This window comes from Pediculus humanus, genomic scaffold (assembly GCF_000006295.1).
Source record: "Pediculus humanus corporis 1103172107764 genomic scaffold, whole genome shotgun sequence".
Classification (NCBI taxonomy): domain Eukaryota; kingdom Metazoa; phylum Arthropoda; class Insecta; order Psocodea; family Pediculidae; genus Pediculus; species Pediculus humanus.
In genome coordinates this window covers 212,469-237,468 of record NW_002987362.1, presented here as the reverse complement: position 1 = coordinate 237,468, position 25,000 = coordinate 212,469, and the positions used below count along the sequence as shown (strand labels likewise).

The window sequence follows — 25,000 nt, the reverse complement described above, 5'->3', positions numbered from 1 at the left end:
TGGTGCCGGCGAGATATCACTGCGAAGCCGGAAATTTAATCGGAGCTTAGTGAGTTATATAATATTCATGATTCCCCCTCCCCCCACCGAAAAATCCAAGGAAAACTTGCTTTTAATTGATTTTTGTCACTGGGAGTCATTCGGCAATTGTGCTACCCCAATTTAAACGAGACAAGATTAAACAAACTTTTTTTTTTTCGCAGCGAAATACACAGCAGTCGTTCACTTCGGTTAAAAATTAAAACGACAGCTTGCCTGGGAAGTGACACGCAAGTATCGTACCTGGAACACGTACAAGCAGTCATCACGTTGAACGCTTCGAGACGAGGAGACGTTGAAATGTTTCTAACATCGCCCATGGGAACAAGGTAGTCCTCATCATTGACGTCATCACCCTTTATCACGCGACGACATGAGTCAACCCGAATAAATTTTGTTATTTTTTAAGGTCCATGATCCTGAGCAAGAGGAGCAAAGATGACGATCATCGTGACGGTTTCATAAAATGGCCGTTTATGACGACACACAGCTGGGGAGAATATCCGCAAGGGACTTGGATACTCGAGGTGATACCCGCACCATCGTTCACTCGTTCTCTCACCGCCATAGGTAAATGATAATAATGATAATAATAATTTACAGGTAAATTTCAATTCCGAATCTCCTCAAATAGGATTCCTTAAAGAATGGACACTCATGTTACACGGAACGAGAGAGCCCCCCTATTCAGGTTTAAAAGTATCCGATTCGCATTCGAAATTGGCCATTGTTAAAAAAGCTCACGAGGAAAATCGGAAAATGTAAAACAAAAAAAAAAAACGACATTTAGAACAGGGAACAGAAAAAACGTTTTAAAAAAAAGTTATGAAAAATTAATTATAATAATAATAATAATGATGATACCAACAATAATAACAATAATTTATTCATTTAAATTAAATTAAATTATTTTAATACTTATTAATTTTGCTAAAAAAAAAAAAAAATTCTATTTAGGCAGCATTTTATTCATGACACCGATAAACGGGGAGGGGACGGAAGAGGGGAGAGAAGGGGAGGGGAAACAAACGAAAAACTTATCGGAGTAGATTATATATATAAATCACTAAAATTATTAACACGTTAAAAAATAGATAAATAATAATAATAGTTGCACCGACTACTACGGTTAAAAATAATAATAATAATAATAATTTTTATATGGCAACAATGAATCATATCTAAAAAAATTTTTACCCGCATTAATTAAAAATTTAAATTTTTCCAATGAGTACCGACCATCATCATTATCATCATCATTATCTGAGCAACACACACACAAAAAAAAAAAAAATTATTTTATGTTAATTAGATTAAAATATTTTATTATATATATATATATATATATATATATATATAAATATTTATTATTTTATTAAAAAAAAATATAAATATATATATTTTATTGAACGATTGACGATTGTATTTTTCGTAACGGTATATAATAATAATAATAATAATAATATGTATATTATTATTATTATTAAATAATATTATTTTAATAAATTTTTGCATCTTCCATTATATATATTAATGAAAATCGTCGTTATTATTAATATTATTTGTTAAAATATATATCAATATAATTTATAAATATATATATATATATATATAAATAAATAAATAAAATTTATGAAATTTTAATAATAATAATGATTTGAAAATGAACGCGACGATTTATATATAAATAAATAAATATCCAAAAAAATTAATTAAATTAAATTTTATTGATTACTACATTAAAAAAATAATTGAAATATATATATATATTTTTATTTATTAAAAAATAACTTATGGAAGAAAAAAAAAAGAAGGATTTATTAATGAAAAATTTACATAATTTACATAAGTTTTAAATTAATAAAAAAAATAAGTGCAAGCGAAATTGTAAGGCCTGTGACGTAATATATATATATAACACATTACAAATATTTATTTAATTTGTTAGATTTTATTTTAATAATCGTTTAAGAATTATGAAGACATATTGTGGATTGATTGTTTGACAATGTGTTCAATCAATCAATTATGTTTTAACATCATATGAATTTAAAAACGTTTTGTAAGTTTCAACTTCTTCTTTTAACATTTTTTTAACTTTAACTATTTCTTCATATAAATATTCATCATCATTATCATCATTGTTATCATTGTGATTTGAAAATATTAAATTTTTATATAAATCATGTAATTGTTCGCAAACTCTTAGTGTTTCAGATGTTATGTTTAATGGATGATTACTCGGGTTAAAATCATCAGCATTTAAATTAATTGGATTTTTTATTCCATTTAATTTTGATAAGAATTCATCGGTTGTTTTATAATAATGAGAAAGTTTTTGATTAATCAAATTTAATTTTGATAATTTTTCTTCTTTTATATTTTTTAAATCTGTAACATAAATATCAGGGGGGGGAAAAATATTTTTGTGTGAAACTTTTAGTTTACAAGCAAAATATTTTAAATACATACCATTTATATTTAAATTTTTTCCCGATGATGTATGAAAGTCTTCACTGTTGTAACTTTTTAATAATTTATTAACTTCTTGTTCAAGTTCATCATTTTCTTGTTTTAATGCAATACATTTATCTGTTACTTCACTTTAAAGGTAAAAAAAATAATTTTATTATGTATAATTTGTGAGTTTTATGACTTTAAATAACAATCGACTTACTTTTTTATCAACTCGAATTGATCAATTGGAAACACATAATTCAACATTGATTCTTCTTCATTTTGTTTTGCTTTCGATACAACATTCATCATAATGTCAATGTCTTTAGTATTTACTCCATTACCAGAATGCATAATTAAAAGTTTGGAATCGTTTAAGGTGAGGTGTATTGCTAAATTTGTTAATCTTAATACAAAGTCTAAAAACTTTTTCTGACATCCGTGAGGATTAACAAAATATGATTCTATAAAAAATATCAAATGTAAATAATATTTATGTTATAATTTATTTTAAATTATTTTCATATACTAACCAGGTAATTTTTTAATGTTTGCCCAAGGATACTTTTCTTGAAAATTTACAACCATTGTCGACAAACCTTTTCTAAATTTAGTATGAGTTTGTATATTAATCAAAGGCCATTTTATTAATTTGTCTCTTGTTTCAATATCAATAAATCCCAAAAGAAAGTAACAAATCGTTACAACAATTTGTGAATTTATATTTTTACGAGAAATATCCTTAAAAATAAAATATTGTATATGAAAATTAAAAATAATTAAAAAATTTAATTTTTTTTAAAATTAGGTTATACCTGGTCTAATAACTTTTTAAAATCATCATTAATTTTAACGGTTTTGCTCGTTACGCTAAGGGCAATTAATTGTTCTTTAACTATATTCCATTTTTTATAATATAAATTATTTTCCACCGCCATTATATAAAAATTATTATTAATGATAATTTTTAAGTTTAACTGAAATTTTTGGCGGGAAATTAATGGCGTAGCTTTTGTCGTGTCTTTAAACATTTTTAATAGCTTTGTTAAAAAAGTTATATGTGATAGTAATTTGAATTTTTTTTTTTTTATAAAAAAAAACTTTTACAACAGAGTATGACTGTTAAAGTAGACGTTGAATTTTGGTACGTTTAAATTTTTATTGTTAAAATAAATTTTTCTTTATTTAAAACATTAAAAATTGAATGTATATTTGGTTATCGCATTAAGCTAGACATTGAAAATATGAATAAGATAAGTGCAGAATCCGGGTTTCAATTGTTGTATAGATTTAACGAAAAACCCTCTTTGTCGGATTTGGATAATATTCTCTTTCCTAATGGTCTTAAAGGTGGAGATATTGTTCAATTAACGGGTGAATCTGCTATAGGAAAGTCTACATTGCTCTTAAAATATTTAACTAAATCACTTTTACCAAAGTATTATAATGGCGTATTTCTTGGGGGTCTTAACGTCGGGGTTATTTTAATTGATACCAGTCATGGAATTTCTATTTTAAAACTAGTATGTTTAATGGAAAAATTTATTTCTCAAACTTGCGAATGCCTAACTAAATCAGGTAGTTTAAAATGATTCATTTCATTTATTAAATTACAAAAATTAATTTATTACCCAATTCTAAACATTTATTTTTTCCTAATAGAGTCAATTGAAATTTTGAGTAATCCAGATAATGTTAAAGATATTGTTAATAATTCATTAAAGAATTTAATCATATTAAAAACTTATACAAGTTTACAATTAGAAATGAATTATTATTCTATAGAAAAAATTCTTGCAACCGATTCCAAATCATCAATGATTATAATCGATAGTTTAACATTTTACTATTGGAGCGATTTGGAAAAAAATAAAAATTTTAAAAAAACAGATTTTTATTTAAAATTTTGGGTTGAGAAATTTTCAAAATATGCAGAAGAATATGATATTGCTGTTATATTTTCGACCGAAGGTAAAATTAAGATTTTAACAGTTTAAAACTCAAATTTATTTCATGATAATAATTAATCGGGAAAAACAAATTTTTTTTTTTTATATATTTATATAAATAAGAATACTTTCAATGTAGACAAAATGATTCCATTTCTTCTCTGATAAAACATAGAATAGAATTAAAAAGAAACGACAATTTTGAAAAATTTATTGCCTCCATCGATTCGGATAGAATTTATGAGTATAGTATTACAGAAAATGGATTTATTTGGGCGATTTGAAAATTAGGTAAGAAAAGGAAAGAGAATATTATTATTATTATTATTATTATTTTCTAATCAAAACTTCATGTTTTATGCTAAAAGATCATATAATTAAGTTGCTTTGTAAAGTTTAGGTAAAAATTTTTTTAAATATAATCCATTTAATTATTGCAAAATGAAATCGTTAGTTTTAATTTTAATTGTTGTCGTTAATTTAGAAATCAATAATTAATTTTAATATTAAAAAAAAAACTATGTTTAAGTTATGTTATGTGTCATAATTTTTCTACTTTCAGTTCTGCTTGTGGATATTTAAATAAATTTGAAGAATTATCTGCTGCCATTAAAAGCACTTGTCCTTCAGTTGATGTCGCATCTAAAAATGGAAGCCCTGGTAAACAATTTGAAATAAAATAATAATAATAATAATAATTTCTACTCTATAGAAAACAATTTAATTAGTAAATTTTTATTGATTTTTAGGTTCATTCGAAGTATCCATCAATGGAGAATTAGTTTATTCAAAATTAAGAACAATGGCATTTCCAGATTTCGATAGTGTACTCGAAGTGGTTAAGGAAGTCGAGTCAGGAGAATTTCCTAGAAAAATAGAAAAGCAACAGCCTATAACAAATTGTCTAATTTTTTAAGGTATGAGTTATGTTCTTACCTATTAAAGTAGTATTACAGGAAAAAAGTATTAAGGTATTGTAATTTGGAAAGCTTTACTTAGTCATGAGGTACTCATCGAAATTTTTCATAAAAATTCTCCTGATGTGTTTGGTTATTATTCTCATATGTTTATCATACAACATTTATTTAACTGCTGAGAATTCGTTCAATAAATCTTCGACACTTTTAAAAAAGACTAAGAGCGTTAAAATTGAAAAAATCGACATGGGTCAAGTGAAATTATTTAACAATGCCGAAAATAGTTTTGAAGATATGTATAATTTTAAAGTTGATTTAAAATTTTTGAGAAAGAAAAAATCAAATAATAATAATTTAAAAAAACAATATTCGAAACACGAAATTGAAATTTGGGGAAAAGCATCGATAGGAGATTATTTATGGAATCACATATTGGATGGAAATTCGACGACGTACGCAAACGGATTAATTAAACATGGAGAAATAAAAATACAAAATTTACTTTTTCGATTTCGATCAGGTCCGGGAATCGTTCAGACGACCGTACCTACAAGCGTGAAAAATTTAATATTGGTTTTAAATGGTAAAGACGACGTGAAAATAAAATTTTCTAAAAATTGGCTCGATTATTTGATACATTTTAAAAATTTAAAAAATGTCGGAGTCGTTCTGTTGGGTGATGAAAAATGCGACAATAATTGGATATTGCAATATCTCAAAACACGTGGCGGACTCGTTGATTTTGTTTTTTTAATTTACGATTGCAAATTAATCGACAATCGTGAATTTTATCAATGGCCTCTCGGCGTTGCCACCTACAGGGGTTTTCCACTATTAAAATTAAATCACGTCAACGTCGACGTTGCCCGACAACACCTCTGCAGTTTTATGGGTACCGTGTATAAAAATTCTACCCGTGTCCTGCTGACTCAAATATTAAAAAAATCAAATAAATGTTTCGTCGCATCGAGAGATAATTGGGTACCCGGCGAAACGTATGAAAGCATGAGTAGGTATTTGAAAAAATTATCCGATTCGGATTTGACTTTAAATCCGGTCGGTCAAAATACCGAATGCTACAGGATTTACGAAGCGTTATCCCTGGGAACAGTACCCATCGTCGAAAATGTCGTCACTCCGGGCGATTGCGACAGCGGGAAAAATTCTCCACTGAGATTATTAAAAGAACATAATGCTCCTTTGATATTCATCGATGATTGGAACGATTTAAATTCCGTATTAGAATCCGAAAGTAAATTAAGTTTGGAAATAAAAATAAAAAGGAGGAAAAAAATACTCAAATGGTACGATGATTTTAAAAGGAAAATGAAAAATCGTTTTGTTAAAGTCATAAAAGAAATTTTTTTCAATGAAGATTAATAATATATTTAATAATATTACATAAAATTTTTTTTACATTTTGTATTATTTATTATCAATCACGTGATTTAATATAAATAAGAATTTAAAAAAATAATTTAAAAAAAAAAAAACGCTCAACAAAAAATTTTTTTTCTATTCACAAATAATAAATTAACAACAAATTAAATTCTCTAATCCAAAACGACAAGGGATTTTATTATTATTATTATTATTATTATGTACAAAAGAAGATTTAAAATGAAAATTGATTTTCATCATTCGGTGATTTCTATTACGTCACCCACATTTATAACGATTTCCTCTTTTTTGATTTCCGGTTGTATTTGTTGACTCAAGTAAATACCAAATTGAAGTTTACCACTTAAAGCTCTGGATAATGCGACTAACGGTTTCCGGTTTTTTTCACCCGTTTTTTGATCAATGCAAATCATTTGACACCTTCCGCAAGGTCCTTCAACCTGAATTTTAAAAAAATAATTTTAACATATATTTCAGGTTTTGTTTTTTGTTCGGATTATCGGATTAATTACTTTAAATTTAACACTTCCGATGGATACGGTTTTCCAATTGTTTTCGGAAAATTCGACTCCTCCCTCGATGTAAAAATTACCACGGAATCTATTGGAAACGTTGTTCTGAAATGTGTAAAATTAAATTAAAAATTAAAAGAAAATTTTAGGGGTAGATGGGGGAAAACGTTTCGTAGGTCGGGGGAAAACTCACAAAATCTAAATCGCCATCTTGATTTATAATTTCGTGTAACCACCTCACGCTTTCGTTATTTATCATTAAAAATTGTGCTTGATTCGTTAGTGATAATTTAACGGAATTTTCATTTTTAACATTTTTACTTTTTTTAGATGATCTGTTGTCGTTTTTGGATTGTTTGACTAATCTTAGGCCTTCGATATTTAAATGTGCCGACAACCATTGGGAAACGTTTTCTCCGCAATCGTATGCCTGGATAAAATTATTGCAAACTTTACTCTCGCATAAACCGTATTGATTATTATTATTATCATCAAAATCGATGGGAAACGTTATGGCATCTTTTTTATCTGAAATTGAAAAGAAAATGCGATTGCGATTATAAGAAATTTTTTTTTTTTTATCATAACGAGAAATGTTTATTCTCACCAAAAGTTAAAGTTAACGTTTGATTTTTCAGGTTGATATTTGGACAAATCATGCAAAGTTTTGGTTCTTGTTTCTGCGTCAAACAAACACCGCTGGTTGTCGTAACCATCCATTCTCGATCGTATTCCAATCCTTTCGAATTTAATTTCCACGAAGTTACTTCCATGGCTCCGCATGATTTTATCGGGAAGAGTAATATTTTCGATAGGTATTTCCCAGATCCGTTACCTAAAACGTTTATTTTTAAAATTAACCGAATGAAAATTTATTATTATTATTATTATTTAAACTATTGTTGCAAATCTCACTCGTGATTTTTCTTTTGTAGGGCATTATCTGTGGCGTTAATTCGACAAACGTTTCCTTTATCATGTTGACGAGTTTGTTGACGTCGTTTTCGGTTGACATGTACCCGAAAGATACCCTTATGGATCCCGTGGGTTTACCATCAATGAGATCTTTTGCATCCCCGCAAACGTGTCCGGCCTAAAAAGGGTAATTTTAATTCCTATACACTCGCTCTTTTAAACCTAAGGTATAATTTTTATCGTAACAATTACTTGATAGTATAGTTTCAAATCGGCATCGCTCAGGTTTAAGTGTTTTTGACAAGCTCCGAGATTGCAAAAGCAACCTGTTCTTATGTATATTTTTCTCAGATTCGCCATGTGCAATACCTGAAAGAATATTTTTTTTTTTTTTACAAAAAAAGGAAAATTTCACCGGAAATAAAAGAAAAATTAATTTTTTCTTTACCTCTACGAAACCTATATATTGATGATTGGCTCTTTTCAAATTGAAATTTACGATGCCTCCCTGAGTTCTGACGTCATCATAATTCGTATCAGCATAAATTTCTACTGCTGGAGTCCCGTTCCAATGAATTAAGGATTTTAATTTTTTAACGGTTAATCTCGCCAATTCAAACACGTGATTCGATATCAATTTCATGTTCAAATTTAAACGATTTAACGTATTGAGACCGTGTTCTAATGAAATGATGGTTAAAAATGGTATTGTACCGTCTTCGAACCTGTTTTTAAAAAAAAAATTTTCCGAATAAAATCATAAATTATTTTCGTCTTCGTCAGTGAACAACTTTAAAAAAACTTTTTTGCAGTTTATAATCCATACTGACAATTATTGACATCGTGCACTCCTGCAATCATTATCATCCTACGTTTGTATAATATGACGTCAGAGCGGAAAAATTTACCTTTCGTGAAGAGTTTTCCGTTTCTTATGATAATTTTGAAAGGGTAATGCAATTTCAACAGTTCCTCCTCCGAAATATTTCTTTTTCAATACGTAACTGCTTTGATTTCTCACTAATAGAGCTCCTAGACCTGTAGGATAACCAAATATTTTATAAAACGAGATACATACGAAGTCTGGATGAACTTGAGAAAGGTCGAGATCGCTTGTGGAACAATACGAAGCCGCATCTAGGAGACAAAACCATTTCGAATGTCTTTTTCTATTTGAATTTCCATACGAGTCCAGGATTCCTGTGTGAACTTTTTTTATCCACTCCAACGGATATTTTTTCCCAGAATAATTACATTGTGCAGGATAAGCAAATATGGAATTGCACGTCGGATAAGTTTCGTTCGTAGGAACGTGATTATGGTCGGACATTAGAGTGTTTGCTTCTTCGTAGCCCAAACAATAAAATGGTATGTTTTTTTCTTGTGCGAGTTCTCGACCGCCCACCACGGACGTGTGATTGCTTTGAGTGTATACAAACGCACTTTGTGCTGTCGGCGTCGACTGCGATGAGTTTTGAAAGAAATCCGATTCTGTGTCGTGGTAAAATTCTTCATCTTCGAAATTTGAATTCCAGTTAAAATTTTCGAAAAGTAATTTAATGGCTGACGTCGCACTCGAGGTAAATATCAAACTGTATTCATCGGGTGTCGCGTGAAAAAATTTAAGAATCCTACGACCAAAAATTTACGTCACTTTTTTTTTAAAACACCTGCGAGTAAATGATAATTTTAGGTAGCAAAAGGGTAAAATGGTTAAATAAATGAAAATTTTTTTTACCTTTGTCTAACTTGATCGATCAAATCCAAACTTTGCTTACTGCTGTGATTCAACGAATGCGGATTACCATAAACATTCGATAACAAATCGTTTAAATGATTTTTTATTTGTTTTTCAGAGTATAAAGTGGCACCCGCGTGATCCAAATAACAGACATCTGAGAAAATGGCGAGATTTAGAGCGTTAGTGAAAAAAAACAAATACAAAATAAAGAGTAGTTTTTGCTACTCGAGTAAAGTACTTTACCTTTCGTATTGGGAAATTCTTGATATATTTTAGTTATGATTTTGTCGTCGTACACCCTCTCCATCATCATAATCTTTATTCAATTCAACTGTTGAGACATGTTACAACCTAATGAACTTATCATACATAACACGTCACGTGATGCCCTTTTCAAATAGTAGAAGAAAAATCAATCTACGATTCTCTTTCAAAGTATTAGGAAAATTTAATTTTTTTTTTTTTTTTTTATCTTGACAATTATTTTTAACCTTTGACATTGATTCTGTTACCCCCAACTGTTTATGTTTGTTTAGTAAATCGAATAACGATTCCATTCAAAATTATATAAAAATTCAATTTTTTAAATGAACATTATTATTATTATTATTATTGACCTCATCAAATTAATGTATTTTAACGTTAATAATAATAATAATAATAATAATAAATTTATTTTAGGCTCTTGTTTAGAAATATGTTTTCGCTGCTGATTATGTTAAAAACTGCGTTTTATTTATTTGTGATGGAATTTTTTTAAAATTGAATTTTTATAATTGTCGTGGATTAATGTAATTGATTTATTTCATGAAAAATAAATTAGAATTTTACAACCGTCAATGAAGTTGAATTCCAAAAGGTGTCGCCATTAAAATTTAAAACGATTTTTTCAATACTTTAGGTTTTTCTACTTACAATTAAGTTTCAGCTTAAAAAATTAATAATGTGCTTTAAAAAATACTATTAACTATTTAAAATAATAATTTCTTGACAAAAAAAAGCAAAAAGTGATTAACTGTTCCAGAACTATTACATAACTCACTTTATTCAATTTTCAAAATGCTTATAAATTTTTGGCGCCTAATGATGACATTCAAGTTCGTGGTTCTAGACAAATGGGTTTTAATTACATTTCAAAGGAGATTAGATTATAGTTTTTTTTATTGCCAGAAGATGATAAATTAATTGATTTAAAAAGTCTAAAAAAAAAGAAGATAATTATAAATAATTTGTTTTAAAAACAAAAAGGTTTTTGAATTTTTTTTAGTAAATTATTAGGTTTTTTTTTTTTTTTGTAGAAGGAAATTTAACTTAGATCAGGTAGTTTGAATGTCGCCATTTTATTTGACAAGTATTTGAGTATTTTGATTACTTTTAAGATTATTATTCCAATTATTGTAATTTTTTTAATAGAAAAAGTGGATTCGCTACAGGATTCAAATATTAGGAGTGATTTAGATACAATGGCTGAGTTAACGATTTTGCTCAATACAGAAATTCCGGAAGGAAGAAGCAATTTAGCTGATAGTCATACTAATTTAGGTATTTGTTTAAAAAAAATTTTTTTTTTAAAAAAAATCTTTCAACTTAATTTTTTTTTAACTTGTTTAAATAATTTTAAAATAGAACGCGTGGCTGAATATTGCGAAGGAAATTATTTTCAATCGGAAAATAAAAGAGCTGCACTTGAAGAGACAAAAAATTATACGACTCAGTCACTGGCAAGTGTTGCTTATCAGATAAATACTTTGGCTTATAATTTTTTACAACTGTTAGATTTACAAACTGCACAACTGGATGAAATGGAAAGTCAAATGAATCATATAGCTCAGGTAAATTCAAAACATAAAAATTTTTATTTTGTTTTTTCCTTTTTAACATTTGTAAATTTTTTTTAAGACTGTGATGATACATAAAGAAAAAGTTGCTAGAAGAGAAATTGGTATATTAACTGCTACTAAAACTACATCAAGGCAATACAAGATAATTGCTCCAGCCAACCCTGAAAAGCCTATCAAATACAATCGCAAACCCATTGATTATAATGGTAAATTTAATGTTACAATCGCTTTCCTTATGAAAATTTATTCGATAACTTTTGGCGAAATAATTTTAATTTTTTACAATTTAAATTTTTATGTTTATACTACAGTATTAGACGATATTGGTCATGGTGTAAGATTTGCTTCTGGTTTGAATACCACCAGAACTAAGCAAAGGGGACCGAGTCAAAGCAGTATACAATCAGTCGGAACTATAAGTCAGGGTTCTGCAGTTCAGTTGGGTCCCGCACCAACCACGAAACCTCCTACACCTCCACAAGCAATGAGAACAGGGGTTAATACTTTAAGTAAAAGTTCAAGAGAATACAGAACACCTCCTGCCGTTGCTCCACCTCAGGTAATATAATTAAAAATCTTTTCATTTTATTGTTGATTAAGAAGTTCTTAAAATTTAACAAAATTTCAGGTTCCGAGTCATTATGCTCCAAATTATCCATTGGGACATCCCAGAAGAGAAAGGGGTCCAGGTTATTCTACACTTCCCATGTCCATCGGTGCATCTCACACTTTACCTCATGCTCATCATCAACCTCCTCAAGCAATGGTTTATCCTATGAATCATTCTCTCGGAGATCATCATTCGTCAATGCCAGGTATTTTTCAATATCTAATTTATATTAATTTATTTGTTTTATTTTAACGTTTTAATATTCACATTAAACAAATTTAATATTTTGCCAATCAGCTCCTCCATCTCCATTATCTCTGACCGATGGTCCAACTCATCATTCTCATCACACACTTCCAAATCAAAGAAACAGTCATCAACAACATCGACCTGGTAACGTGTCGCCTCCACTTCCGCCACCACCTCCTCCCGAAGAAGAACATGCTCATTTCGGTCAACCGACGGCGGGTCGTGGAATGGCCATTGTTCCAGATGATCACCATTTACCCGGTTGGGTACCCAAGAATTACATAGAAAAAGGTTTTTATATATTTTTTTAACGAATTATTTGCCAATCGAAAAGAAATTTTGAGATTTTTTTTTTTTTTTTTTTTTTTTTTAAATCTAGTGGTCGCCATTTACGATTATTATGCCGATAAAGAAGACGAACTGAGTTTTCAAGAAAGTTCTGTTATATATGTTTTAAAGAAAAATGACGACGGATGGTGGGAAGGGGTTATGGACGGCATTACGGGATTATTTCCAGGGAATTATGTCGAACCTTGTGTATAAAAGATATATATATAAACAGTATGTATGTATTTCAAATCATTATTATATTCAAGTTACACACAGTATATAATAAGTTTTATTTTAGGAAAAATAATAAATTAATTGCAATAAACAAAAAAAATAATAATTAATTAATTAAAATAATTTTGATATTATTTTAAAAATCATTTGTATTTATAATCAGTAAGTTTTATACTCGATTGTAAATTAATTTTTATTTTTTATACTTTCTATATTTAACCGGTAAGAATGCAAATAGAAATGAATGCTTTTAAAGGAAATAATTTTTGTCGTTTATTTTTTCCTAAATAGACTTGTATTGGCATATTGGATATTATAATAAAAATTAATTTATCTGAATAATTATGAAGGGGTTTAAAAAATTAAAAAAAATGGTTTGATTTGGTTTTGAAAAAAATATTAATAAACTTGAAACCTTATATTATAGTTATAAATGAATTACTTAAAAAATAAACAAAAAGGTTAATAATTAATTATTATCCTTCGTAAAATTTGGGAATATCTTCACCCTTAATCAATCTTCTTTCTATTCCATTTTCATCTATTATACCAAGACGAATGACACCGCCACTTGAGCTGTCTCTCATCATGGCCAAAGCCACAGCTGCGAAAAAAAATTATCAAGTTTTAAAGTCAGGTGAAAACTATTCATTTTTGTACATATTTTTTTGGCAAATTATATAAACTTACTGTTGGTTACAAAGTTGACACTTTCTTCTTTGCTCATATTAGGTTTGTAATGAGAATCGACATAACCATAAACATATGTACTTCCGGATCCACCAGTTGCGACATTTTGCCTTTGAAGCATACCACCGATTGGAATGCAATAAACTTGTCCTCCATACAGTGAATCATAACCTGCGACTATAATTCCAGCAGTAAGTGAATCTCTATAACTGTAGCAAATTTCTTTAAATACATTTGCAGCAGTGCTAACTAGAGATTCAGACCCTAGCTCAATACTGAAAAATAAAAATAATTAAATTTTACTCCTGATAGGACTTTGTTAGGTAAGAATTTTTTAAAATTACTATTATATAAAAATTTTACTTTTGCAAATTCATATGGTATTCAACGATATCTGCAATGGCTTGAGTATCAGCGGCCGATCCTGATCTGCAGCAATAAATTCTATCAGTGATTTTTGTTAGTTTATCAGTAAACCTATTTGCTACATAACCTCCAGTAGTTGTTCTTGAATCTCCACCAATTACTACCCCCCCGTCATACTCCACTGCCATAATTGTAGTCTGTAAATATTAACAATTACAATTTCATTAATTAAAGCTGTTTGATTTAACTGAAAATTATTAATTTTAAAAAAATTGTTGCATCACAAGATCAGAAAACAATACAACAAAATTTTCCGGTAAAATAATTTATATGATAACTCACTCCAGTAGTTTCTTCTTGCATCCAGTCAGGAAGCGGAATAGCTTCATGTCCTTTTAATTGTGGAGCTAAAATATTCATTTTACAATTGAAATAATAATTACAAATCGAAAAACAAAATTGAATTGCTAGACCCTTTAGTTTAAAAGTGCAAGTCAATTAAACCATAGACATACATCGATTCAATGGAAAATAAATTGGGGTAGAATTTTTTTCAAAATTGAAAATGAAATAAATTTTCAAATTATTTTAATTAAAGGCTTAATATTTTTAAATGTTTAAAATTTTAATGTCACGCAAATAAATTGTAATGTCTTTTTGGCTCGCTAAATTTTTATATCTTTTAAAATTTTGAAAGCATAGAGTAAATAATATTCTAAAAGGAAACCATATTTGCAGTCATGCGCAGTACTTAAGGCGGGAGTTTAGCAGTTCATGTCAATTTTAGTTAACGCTTGTGTTATAATTAATAAAAAAAATGGGTATTTTAGGTTTAAATAAATTGTTATCAGATGTAGCACCTAACGCAATCAAATTTAGTGATATTAAAAATTATTTTGGTAAGATTTAATTTATTCGATTATGATTATTTATTTTAAAAAAATAATGAACCTCGAAATGGTAATAATTTTTAATAGGGAGAAAAATTGCAATTGATGCCTCCATGACGTTATACCAATTTTTGATTGCTGTCAGAAGCGAAGGAGCTCAATTAACAGATTCTTCCGGTGAAACAACATCTCATTTAATGGGAACATTTTATCGTACTATTCGAATGGTGGAAAATGGTATAAAGCCCGTGTATGTGTTTGATGGAAAGCCACCTGAATTGAAATCTGGAGAGTTAAGTAAAAGAGCTGAGAAAAGGGAAGAAGCACAAAAAGCTTTGGCTAAAGCAGAAGAATCAGGCAGGTTCTATTGAGCTTTTTAAAATACCTCACTTTTCATTTCTAAACATTACAACCTTTCTTTATTTTTTGATTAATTTTAATTATAGGTAATACTGAAGAAGTTGATAAATTTTCACGTAGGTTAGTCAAAGTTACCAAAGATCATGTAGCTGAATGCAAAGAACTTTTAAAATTAATGGGAATTCCTTACATAGAAGCTCCATGCGAAGCCGAGGCTCAATGTGCTGCTTTGGTAATTTCTACTTATTCATATTGTTAATAATATTTAAATTTAATATTTGTCTCTATTATTCAAAATTAGGTTAAAGCTGGAAAAGTGTATGCCACTGCTACAGAAGATATGGATGCTTTAACTTTTGGTTCCAATATAATCTTAAGACATTTAACATTTAGCGAAGCTAGGAAAATGCCAGTTCAAGAAATATATTTAGATAAAGTTTTGGCTGAATTAGAAATGACTCAAAATGAGGTAATGTAAAAAAAAAAAATTTGATTTCTATGAATTGATTTTATATAAAGAGATAATAGTTTTACTGTTCACAAGCTAAACATAAAAATTTATTTTAAATCTAAAAATGTAATTTAAACTTATTTTTAAATATTGTTTTACTTTTATTATGCCACTTTTTATTTTGTTCCTCGTTTTTTTGAAAAAATATTTTCATTATTTCTTTTTAAGTTTATCGATTTGTGCATTTTACTCGGATGCGATTATTGTGATTCTATAAAAGGAATCGGTCCAAAAAGAGCCATAGAGTTAATTAAAAAACACAAAAGCCTGGAAAAAATATTAGAAAATTTAGACAGTGGTAAATATGTGGTACCAGAAGATTGGATTTTTCAAGAAGCAAGAAAATTATTTATCAATCCAGATGTTTGCGATGCGAGTAATGTCGAGGTAAAAAAAGAAATTATAATTTGCATTATTCAAATTTTAGTTTTACACTTAAATTCATTATTTATTATTTCCTTTTAGTTAAAATGGAATGAACCTGATACTGAAGGATTAGTAAAATATTTATGCGGTGATAAATTATTTAACGAAGAAAGAGTTAGAAATGGAGCAAAAAAATTATTAAAGGGAAGAACGGGACAAACACAAGGAAGACTGGATACTTTTTTTAAAGTGATATCAACATCTCCTGCAAAAAAACGAAAGGTAAGTGTTAATAAAAAAATGTTTTCATCTTTAATTATTTAAAATTTTTACTTTTTTTTTTTTTTTTTTTTTTTAATTTAGGTTGAAGAAAAATCAAAGCCTACAAAAAAAAGTAAAACAGGAGGAGCTGGAAGAGGACGTGGAAGGGGAAAATAAATTTTATATTAAAGTATATTTTCCTATGACTTTTACTTGTAATCACTTCTTCTTTGTCATTAATCGTTATTGTAAATTTATCGTGATAAACTGGAAATTTTTTTTTTTTTTTTTGAAACAAGAAGCATAAAATTATTCCAAATTTTTTATATTTTAATGGTAAATGACATGGAAAAAAATATCTTACGCCATCTTTAAAAAATTATTTCTTATTAATTTTTATTGAATTAAATTTATAGAATGCAACATCAAGTACGTAAATGAGAAGATAGATTGTTAAAGAAATTTTCTCTCATCGTTTTAAATCATTTTGAAAATGTAAAAAAAAAGAAAAATTAGCTTTAGAGAGTCGATTTGAAGAAACTAAAATGAAAATTGAATATAATTGCATGCAGGTAATTAAAAAAAGAAAAGAATATTACAAATATTGTGTGTGTGTATATAATATTAAAATGTTATTAAATAAAAATTATTTAATTTTTATTATTAGGTGTTAAATTTGCAACCCGCATAATATATGTATACCGAACGTACTAATAAGTTTTTAAAAAATAATTCAATATCGGATGAAAATTACTGTAAGTTTTTTTTTTTTTTTTTTCGGTTTTAAATTTAATTGGGGGGCGGGGGGGAGTTTAAAATTTGATTCTCATATATAAATATTCAATTCCTAATAATTGGGAATTTGCGCTTTGCGTGTTTGCGCTTTTTTTATACAATTTAAAAATTGATTATTTTTTTCCATATATATGAGAATCGAATAAGTTTTTGAATTTTCTTTTTTCTATCTTCTGTTGAAGAATAAAAGTCGATTGGTGGTTTGTTGTTTGACTAATTAAGTTAGTTTTTCGACGGAAAAAAAAAAAAAAATATTTTCGTCAAGTTTATCGCCATTAATCGCTTTTTCTCGTTATCGACTAAATATTTGAAATTTTTGTAAATAAGACAAGGTTTTCGTTTTAATTCCCTGTTGATTATTGATTTGTTAGGTTTCCAATAATAATAATAATAATAATAATAATCGAATAGGCGGCAATATTGCGCTTAGATTAGTTTATCGCGGGTAAAAATTAGTTTTTTTGTAAAAGTTTTTTGGTGGTTTACGAGAACGATACGGTTTTCAACAAATTCGTTTGTTTCCCAAAGAATTTATTTTTCCCTTTTTTGTAATTTATTAAAAATGTTGGAAAGATAAAATACGAAAATTTTCAACTTGTGTCGTACTAGGGGAAAATTTTATCTACGCAATTATTGCAATTTTTCTTTTAAAATTATTATTATTATTATTATTATTATGGCCATCCCCCGTTGTTCTTAATTTGAAGCAGATGTGTATTAGTTGTATTATCTAATGACACGTGTACATGAAATTAAAAAAAAAAATTTTTTTACGCAGTATTTCATTGAGTTCAGGTGGCCGACAGAACCATCGCAATTTAAGGTTTGGTATTTTGGACGTTGGTTCTTTTGCAGATTAGGTTGCGTTTTAGTTTTTGAGCCTGGTGAAGCGGAGGTTTTCGGTGGTTTTCAGGTATGCCTGATTATGAGCATAATTCCCGAAGAAACTTGCAGTCCTTACAAAATTACATCGCCACGAGCTTAACAGTATCGATTGCCACGATGAAAAATTCGTTCTTTAACGTATTTACCAAAACAATGAACAATGGTACCCCCGAGGAAGGATTAGGTTTTTGAACAGCTGCGTTGTTGAGTCTTTTCCAACTAAAAAACTTGGGTGATTCGTCAACGTTAAAAGAAAGAAAATAAAAATTAAGGTGTAGAGGAAGAAACTTGAGCCATATTTGCTTACCCTTGTTCTTTCTTGTCCATCATGGCGATTAGATCATTTTGTAAAAACCAGAATCCGAACAGGATTCATTGTTATAATTCAAAGACTATCCCATTTAGTGTCGTGTCAGGGGGGAGGAATCATCATAGCTTCTTACAATTCTCGTATGCTTAAACTATTCCAGGAGGAACAAGTTTTCCCAACTCTTTGCAAAATTTTTAAAAAAATAGTAACAAAATAAAACACTAATAAAATTTTAGGTGGAGTTGTAGTTTTTTTTGTATCTCTCTTTGTTACAAAAAAAAAAAAAATGCATTTATAATTAAAATTGAAAAATTTGTTCAAGTTCAAAGTTCATTAGAAATTATGCAATTGAAATTTTTTTTTGTTGTTGTAAATGCACATGGGATGCAATTTTTTATTAAATAATTTGCTATGGCGTCATGTTATTATTATTACACCTCCAGCCATAAATTAACATGCCAAATATTAACCGAGTAATAAATTTTTAATACCGTAATTAATGCATTTTTTTTTTTTTCATGTTCTACACCTTTTTTTTTTTTTGGGAGGTTTTTTTCTTTCTTTCTTTAAAAATTTGACTTTGACACCGCCTTTGTATTATATCATCCTAGATCTGGTTGTTGTTTAAAAGATGTAGTGAATTTTTTTGTTTTTTAATTGTAGTCGTCATCGGTGATTTTAATTTAGAAGGTGAATTGGTACAATTAACTCATACCATCCATATTAGTTATTTAGTAAATCTTATTCAAGGTTCCTCCTGTTGCTGTTGTTGTGGTTGTTAAACGAGTTGCTGTAAACAAAGACAAAATTTAAGTAGTAGTTAACAGTTAGTACTTCCACCTCGAATGGTATCTCAATCAAAATGGCATTGCATACATACCGGTAGAGAGTAAATGGGTCGATTTAATAATGAAGAAAATTTTTTATTACGTTTGATAAGTGATAATTTATGATGGTGCGTGCGAGAATCGGGAAATTTAAAATATTTTTTTAATTATTAGCTTTCTCTGACGTTTTTCCATCCGATTCGAATAAATAAAATTTTCGATGATGGGAATTTTATTGCATGAGAATGATATGCGGAAGCATAAATGCGAAAAAAGTTGTTTTCCCCCCCCCTCCCCCCTTCCCACTCCTCATTCTGTCGACTTGTACGTCATTGCGCCATAGGACTTTGGGTGTCAAATGTTAAAATTTTTTTTTTTTTTGTGTAAAATTTATGCTGTCGATTAAAAACCTTGAAACGAAAACCTGAAACGTAATGCGTAATTTTATTATTTTTTTTTTTTTTGCATGCATGATTTTTGAAATTCAACCTTCGGTAAGAGAGTGAGAGTGAGAGAGAGAGAGAGAGAGAGAGGATTCGTTTTTTTTTGTAATGACATCCTGACATAAAAAATTTGGGTCACACATGTCTTTTATACAAAAAAAAAAAATAATAATAATAATAGAAACCAACGAAGGCCTTCACCGTGTCTCACAATTCTCGAAATTTTCACACATGTTTTTTAATCGAATGTTCTGGAACGATTAACGAAGGTTTTCCGTCGTCGCTTTTTGGAATACCTTCTCGTAACGTTTTTTTTTTTTTTCCAATTTCAAATCGATTAATATTCTCTTAAATTATAAATCCAGGATTTCAGTAGGATATTTATTCTCCAGTCGATGATTTAATTCGTTATCGTATCACAACTTTATAACATTTTTATCGGAAAAACATAAAAAAATTGTGAAAATAATAAAAGTTCTTGTTTTTTCGTCTTCACTTCACGATTAAAAATAATAATAATAAGAATTTAAATTTATCGTGGCACGAGATTTTATTTATTTATTTATTTATTTCGCGTGTTTATTTATTCTATGATTGGATAAATAGTTTTACGGAATAAATTTCGTTATTATTTTAACTTGATTCGAATGCAAATCGAGAGTAAATTGTTTAAATAAATAAGAAAAAAAATTTTTTTTTTTAATCTTTATCCGTGGCCGTCATTGATTTAAAATTAAAAATCAATTTAAAAATTTATTTCAAGGGAAAAAAAATTATTATTATTTAACGATTGAAAAATGTTTTTTTTTTTTTTTTTTTTAATTATTTTTAAAGATTTTTTAAAAATAAAAATGAAATTCAGGTTTATAATTTTGATAATAACAAAAGGTCAAAACTTGAAAAGAAATGATCGATGAATGGTTTTTTATGCGGTAATAAAAAATTTTAAAAAAAAAATAGTTTTAGATGATTCAAAAATAGTTGGAATGACGAAAACAACAACAACAACCACAACGATGATGATGATGATGATGATGTAATTTCGTTTTTTTAAACGTTTAAAACACGTCACTAATAATAATAATAACAAATAAATAAAGTTAAAATTTTTTTTTTTTTCAATGTAAGAATAATAATTAAATTATTATTATTATTATTTCAGGTATAAGCATAAAAACCTTTTTTTTCGTCTGCAACTAGTACAAGTAAGGCGATTAATTGGGTGAGTTTATTTATTTATTTATTTTTATTTTTATTTTTAATAAAGTCATTTAAATGATGAATCGTAATTAACCATATAGAAAAAAATAAATTTCGAAAAATAATAATAATAATAATAATAGGAAAATGGATAAAGAAAAAATTGTTATTGTTTTGCGTTAATCTTGTATTACACGCGGTTTATAGCATAAAAATTTATTATTATTATTGTTATTATTATTATTATGATAAATAGTAGTAATGATGATGATGATGATGATGAATAAATAATTCATTTTATTAAAAAATTAAATTAAATTAAAATTACTGAAGGAGGAGCGGGAGGCGGGGCGGGAAGCAGGGCAGGGGGTCAGGGGGATGGTTTAATTAATCGATAGTAGTAGTATAAAAATTTTTAAAAAATTTAAATTAATTTGACCTGACATTTAAAAAATTAATTTTTTAAACTTTATACATACAGATTTGAGTAGATTTAATAATCCGCCTACTATTTATTATATTTGTCGTTTAATTGTTTTAAAAAAAAAAAAAAAAAAATTTATTTATTTAATGGAAACAAAAAAAAAAATTTTGATTGTTTCATTCATCCGTGACACATTTTTTTAAGCAAATAGGGTTTTAAAAAAAAAAAAAAAAAAAATTAGATCATCTTCCTATATATACAAGTGATGAATTGATTTGTGTGTATAATAAGTAAAATTAACATTAAATATTTAATTGTTTAAAAAAAAAAAAAAAAAAAATGAATGGCGTTTTGAATGTTAACAATTTTTGAATGTGTTTTTGTTAAAACGAATCGACACGAATAGTGATACATTATTATTATTATTATTTTTCCTACTTCTTTTTTTTCTCGTGCGAATTCTATAATTAAATAAAAGCTTTTAAAATAGTATAAAAGCGTGTAAGATAAATTATATTGACAGATGATGATTTTTAATTAAAACATGATTTTAATTGATTGAATTCCATTGTAACAAATCATTCTGTTTTTTTTTTTTAGTTTGTCATTCGGTTTATTTTTAAATATTACGCGTATACCATTACAAATGTATAAACTTACGGGGGATAAATGAATGCAATAACGTTATAATATTCATCGATTGGAAAAAAACAAAATTTTTTATTTTTTAAAAAAAATACATTAAAATTATAAATTTCGCAATTGAAAGTTTCGAATTACTTTCAATTGTTTTTATTTATTTATTGCAGAGAATTAACTTGTCGTGTGACGAATGGCGACAAATTTCCCTCTCGTCGAATGCGTCGGGGAAATGGTGACGTCATAATCCTTTGTCAGTTAAGTTTCAACAGTTCGCCATGTTTTTTTAAAAAAAAAAAAAAATTTTTTTGAAATTTCGAAAAGAAGGATTTTCACGTTGGAATTTTACAAATTTAATGATAAATTAATTGAAAATGTTAAAATACGATTCGTTCCGGCAAAAAAAAAAAAACAATTGGGAATTACAATTTTAATGGTAAGTGTGTGTAACGGATTACATTAATTTGCAAATGTGTATCAAGATATTGTAAAATATTCATGAATTCAGAGAGATTTTTTGTGGGGCACTTACATTACCTAAACTAATTTATTATTCATAAAGTATTGAATTTAATCATGGAAATCTTTTATTTTCAAATCTTTTTCATACATTATTATCATTATTAAGTTTTATACTTGTACCAAAGATTGACAATATAGTGAAGAAAAAAAGTTGACAAATATTTTTCATCTGATAATTATAATTATAATTATGTTACTAACCATGCACAACCTGATGAATGTGAATAAATTTTCAGTCAATTTTTTTTTTGCCAACTCCTCCACAAATTTTTTTTTTTTTTTTTTTGATAATCCAATATGTTTTTTGTTAATATGTGTGGATATGCCGTCACAGTCATTACAATGACATTCATTGAAACACATTTTTTTTTTTTTTTTTTTAAATAATAAAAACTTTTTATTTTAGGTTTTGTTATCATTATTGTTTGAACAAAAAAAAAAAAAAAAACAGAAAAATTGGCTACATACATACATACAAAATTTATTTCTATTTGTAAACAATTTTAAATAATAATAATACTAACTAAATAAATAAATTAATTAGTAAATTTTTTTCTTTGAAAGAATGTAAAAAATTATTGTTTTTTAAAATATATATATCTGTATATGATTCCATAGTCAAAATATTTGTTCTTGTGATAAGTTTTTTTACTCATGTGAAAAATTGATTGATTCCAACTACTACTAATTAATTTTAAATGACTAATATTATTATTATTATTTTTATTTTAGTGCCCTGCGACTAAGAGAGAGAGAGGGAAAAGAAGAATTCATAATTGATTTGTCATTAAAAAAAAAAAAAAAAAAATTTGCAAACAACATCATTCTCATTTAATTATTGTATGATGATTTTGTTGTTGTTGTTGTTGTTGTTGATGTATTTACACATTTCTTTAAATTAAATTACACGCCATGGTTTTTTTATTGATAGTAGTAATAGAAATGTGTAATAATAAGCAAAATTCTACTCGACACTCATCTCGTATTCCGTACGAGAATTCAATATCGCCATTACGGTATCCATCTATTTTTGGTAAGTGAAAAAAAATTGTTTTATTTAAAAAAATTTTTCCCAGGTTATTTGATTTAAACTTAAATGCGTTTGTTTGTTTCTTTCTTGCTGACTTTTTTTTTTTTTTTTTTTTCAAAACTATGGTAATTGTTGATAAAATGATTAATAATAATAATAATAATAATAATAGTGAAACAATGAAGTGATGCTGCATACATATATATATATATATTATCTAAAGGTAATATGAATCAACACACTTGAATCTGTTTATGATTCAACAATCATAAGGAGTATTCAATTATTATTATTATTATTATTACTTTTTCTGATTCATAATGAACAATGACTTAACAATATGCACTATGAAAAATATTTATATTATCTTATCAGGATATCATTTTTTTTTTTTTTTTCAAATGTTTAATCTGAATTTAATAATAATAATAATAATAATGTGTAATGAGAAGGTTTTTCATATAAACCCTAAAATAAAAATGGGGGGGAGGGGGTGGTAGTAGTAGTAGTGGTAAAATCATTATTATTATTATTATTATAAATTTAACGTAATAAAAATTCATTTTGATCATTTTAATAGATTTTAAATAGGATTTTATTTGCAGGCAAATTCTCTTGTGTACAAACTTTGTAATCTTTTTTCTTTTTTTTTTCTTTTCTTTTTTTTTTTTTTACTTTGGTTATGATGATAACACATTTAAACATTTTTTTTCATTTGATAATAATGTTTGTTCCTTAAAAAAAAAAAAAAAAAAAAAACTTTGGGTTGTATTAATAGTAATAATAATAATAATAATTTTTGTCAAATATTTTTTTTTTTATTTTGTTGTGCAGAATTTTCCAAAAAAATTTCTTATGTCTATTATTATTATTATTATTATTATTATTATTATTATTATTATTATTATTATTTGTGGTAATTATAATGTTTTGCAGTTTAAAATATGAGATGGGTTCTATTGGTGGGTTTGAAAGGAAAAAAAAAAAAAAAAAATTTCAAATTGTCAAATAGTTACACTCCATTTTCATTTTTTTTTTAAATGTACCCATATAAGTTATTTATATTTAAAACGAGTTTTAAATATAAATAATTAGGGCGTTGTCATAAAAGTTAAAATTTTTTTAAAAATAATAATCAATTATAATTATTTATATTTATATTTAAACAATGTTATTTTGTCGGACTAATAATTATTATTATTATTATTATTTGTGCGTGAGTGCGTGCGCCATTTATTTTATTAGATAATATTAAATTTCAAACGGTTTTAAATTTATTTCTATGA

The 25,000-nt window shown here is 27.0% G+C and overlaps 7 protein-coding genes across 7 annotated transcripts in view; 4 read left to right on the top strand and 3 right to left on the bottom strand.

Moving 5' to 3' along the window:
• The window catches only part of Phum_PHUM354430 (Neuroendocrine convertase 2 precursor, putative), a gene marked incomplete at both ends in the record, with an annotated part of 10,490 nt that extends 9,686 nt beyond the window's left edge, over nt 1-804 (top strand). The window contains 4 exons of the mRNA XM_002427887.1: nt 1-49; nt 204-368; nt 449-566; nt 643-804. The exon at nt 1-49 is cut by the window's left edge and continues 185 nt beyond it. Coding sequence (XP_002427932.1) covers nt 1-49; nt 204-368; nt 449-566; nt 643-804 — 494 coding nt within the window. The remainder of the gene's footprint in view (nt 50-203; nt 369-448; nt 567-642) is intronic.
• Nucleotides 805-2,065: 1,261 nt separating this feature from the next.
• On the bottom strand, nt 2,066-3,084 carry Phum_PHUM354420 (uncharacterized protein; the record flags this gene model as incomplete). The annotated part of the gene is made up of 4 exons (XM_002427886.1): nt 2,066-2,412; nt 2,512-2,642; nt 2,717-2,915; nt 3,030-3,084. 4 exons carry the CDS (start codon nt 3,082-3,084, stop codon nt 2,066-2,068), a joined length of 732 nt encoding a protein of 243 aa, XP_002427931.1.
• Nucleotides 3,085-3,740: 656 nt separating this feature from the next.
• Nucleotides 3,741-6,692, top strand: Phum_PHUM354410 (uncharacterized protein; the record flags this gene model as incomplete). Its single annotated transcript, XM_002427885.1, has 6 exons — nt 3,741-4,074; nt 4,159-4,329; nt 5,040-5,105; nt 5,195-5,347; nt 5,445-6,614; nt 6,646-6,692. 6 exons carry the CDS (start codon nt 3,741-3,743, stop codon nt 6,690-6,692), a joined length of 1,941 nt encoding a protein of 646 aa, XP_002427930.1.
• A 307-nt stretch (nt 6,693-6,999) lies between these two features.
• Nucleotides 7,000-10,241, bottom strand: Phum_PHUM354400 (molybdopterin cofactor sulfurase, putative; the record flags this gene model as incomplete). The annotated part of the gene is made up of 10 exons (XM_002427884.1): nt 7,000-7,203; nt 7,276-7,380; nt 7,469-7,803; nt 7,883-8,110; nt 8,191-8,368; nt 8,443-8,559; nt 8,639-8,915; nt 9,099-9,821; nt 9,929-10,085; nt 10,175-10,241. The coding sequence occupies 10 exons, from the start codon at nt 10,239-10,241 to the stop codon at nt 7,000-7,002; spliced, it is 2,391 nt and encodes a 796-aa protein (XP_002427929.1).
• Nucleotides 10,242-11,394: 1,153 nt separating this feature from the next.
• On the top strand, nt 11,395-13,174 carry Phum_PHUM354390 (uncharacterized protein; the record flags this gene model as incomplete). The annotated part of the gene is made up of 7 exons (XM_002427883.1): nt 11,395-11,473; nt 11,558-11,763; nt 11,831-11,978; nt 12,084-12,331; nt 12,401-12,587; nt 12,680-12,922; nt 13,011-13,174. 7 exons carry the CDS (start codon nt 11,395-11,397, stop codon nt 13,172-13,174), a joined length of 1,275 nt encoding a protein of 424 aa, XP_002427928.1.
• Nucleotides 13,175-13,671: 497 nt separating this feature from the next.
• On the bottom strand, nt 13,672-14,671 carry Phum_PHUM354380 (proteasome subunit beta type 6 precursor, putative; the record flags this gene model as incomplete). Its single annotated transcript, XM_002427882.1, has 4 exons — nt 13,672-13,799; nt 13,886-14,160; nt 14,249-14,448; nt 14,594-14,671. 4 exons carry the CDS (start codon nt 14,669-14,671, stop codon nt 13,672-13,674), a joined length of 681 nt encoding a protein of 226 aa, XP_002427927.1.
• Nucleotides 14,672-15,068: 397 nt separating this feature from the next.
• Nucleotides 15,069-16,816, top strand: Phum_PHUM354370 (Flap endonuclease 1-B, putative; the record flags this gene model as incomplete). The annotated part of the gene is made up of 7 exons (XM_002427881.1): nt 15,069-15,150; nt 15,229-15,498; nt 15,588-15,733; nt 15,803-15,970; nt 16,181-16,399; nt 16,478-16,660; nt 16,742-16,816. The coding sequence occupies 7 exons, from the start codon at nt 15,069-15,071 to the stop codon at nt 16,814-16,816; spliced, it is 1,143 nt and encodes a 380-aa protein (XP_002427926.1).
• Nucleotides 16,817-25,000: the final 8,184 nt, after the last annotated feature.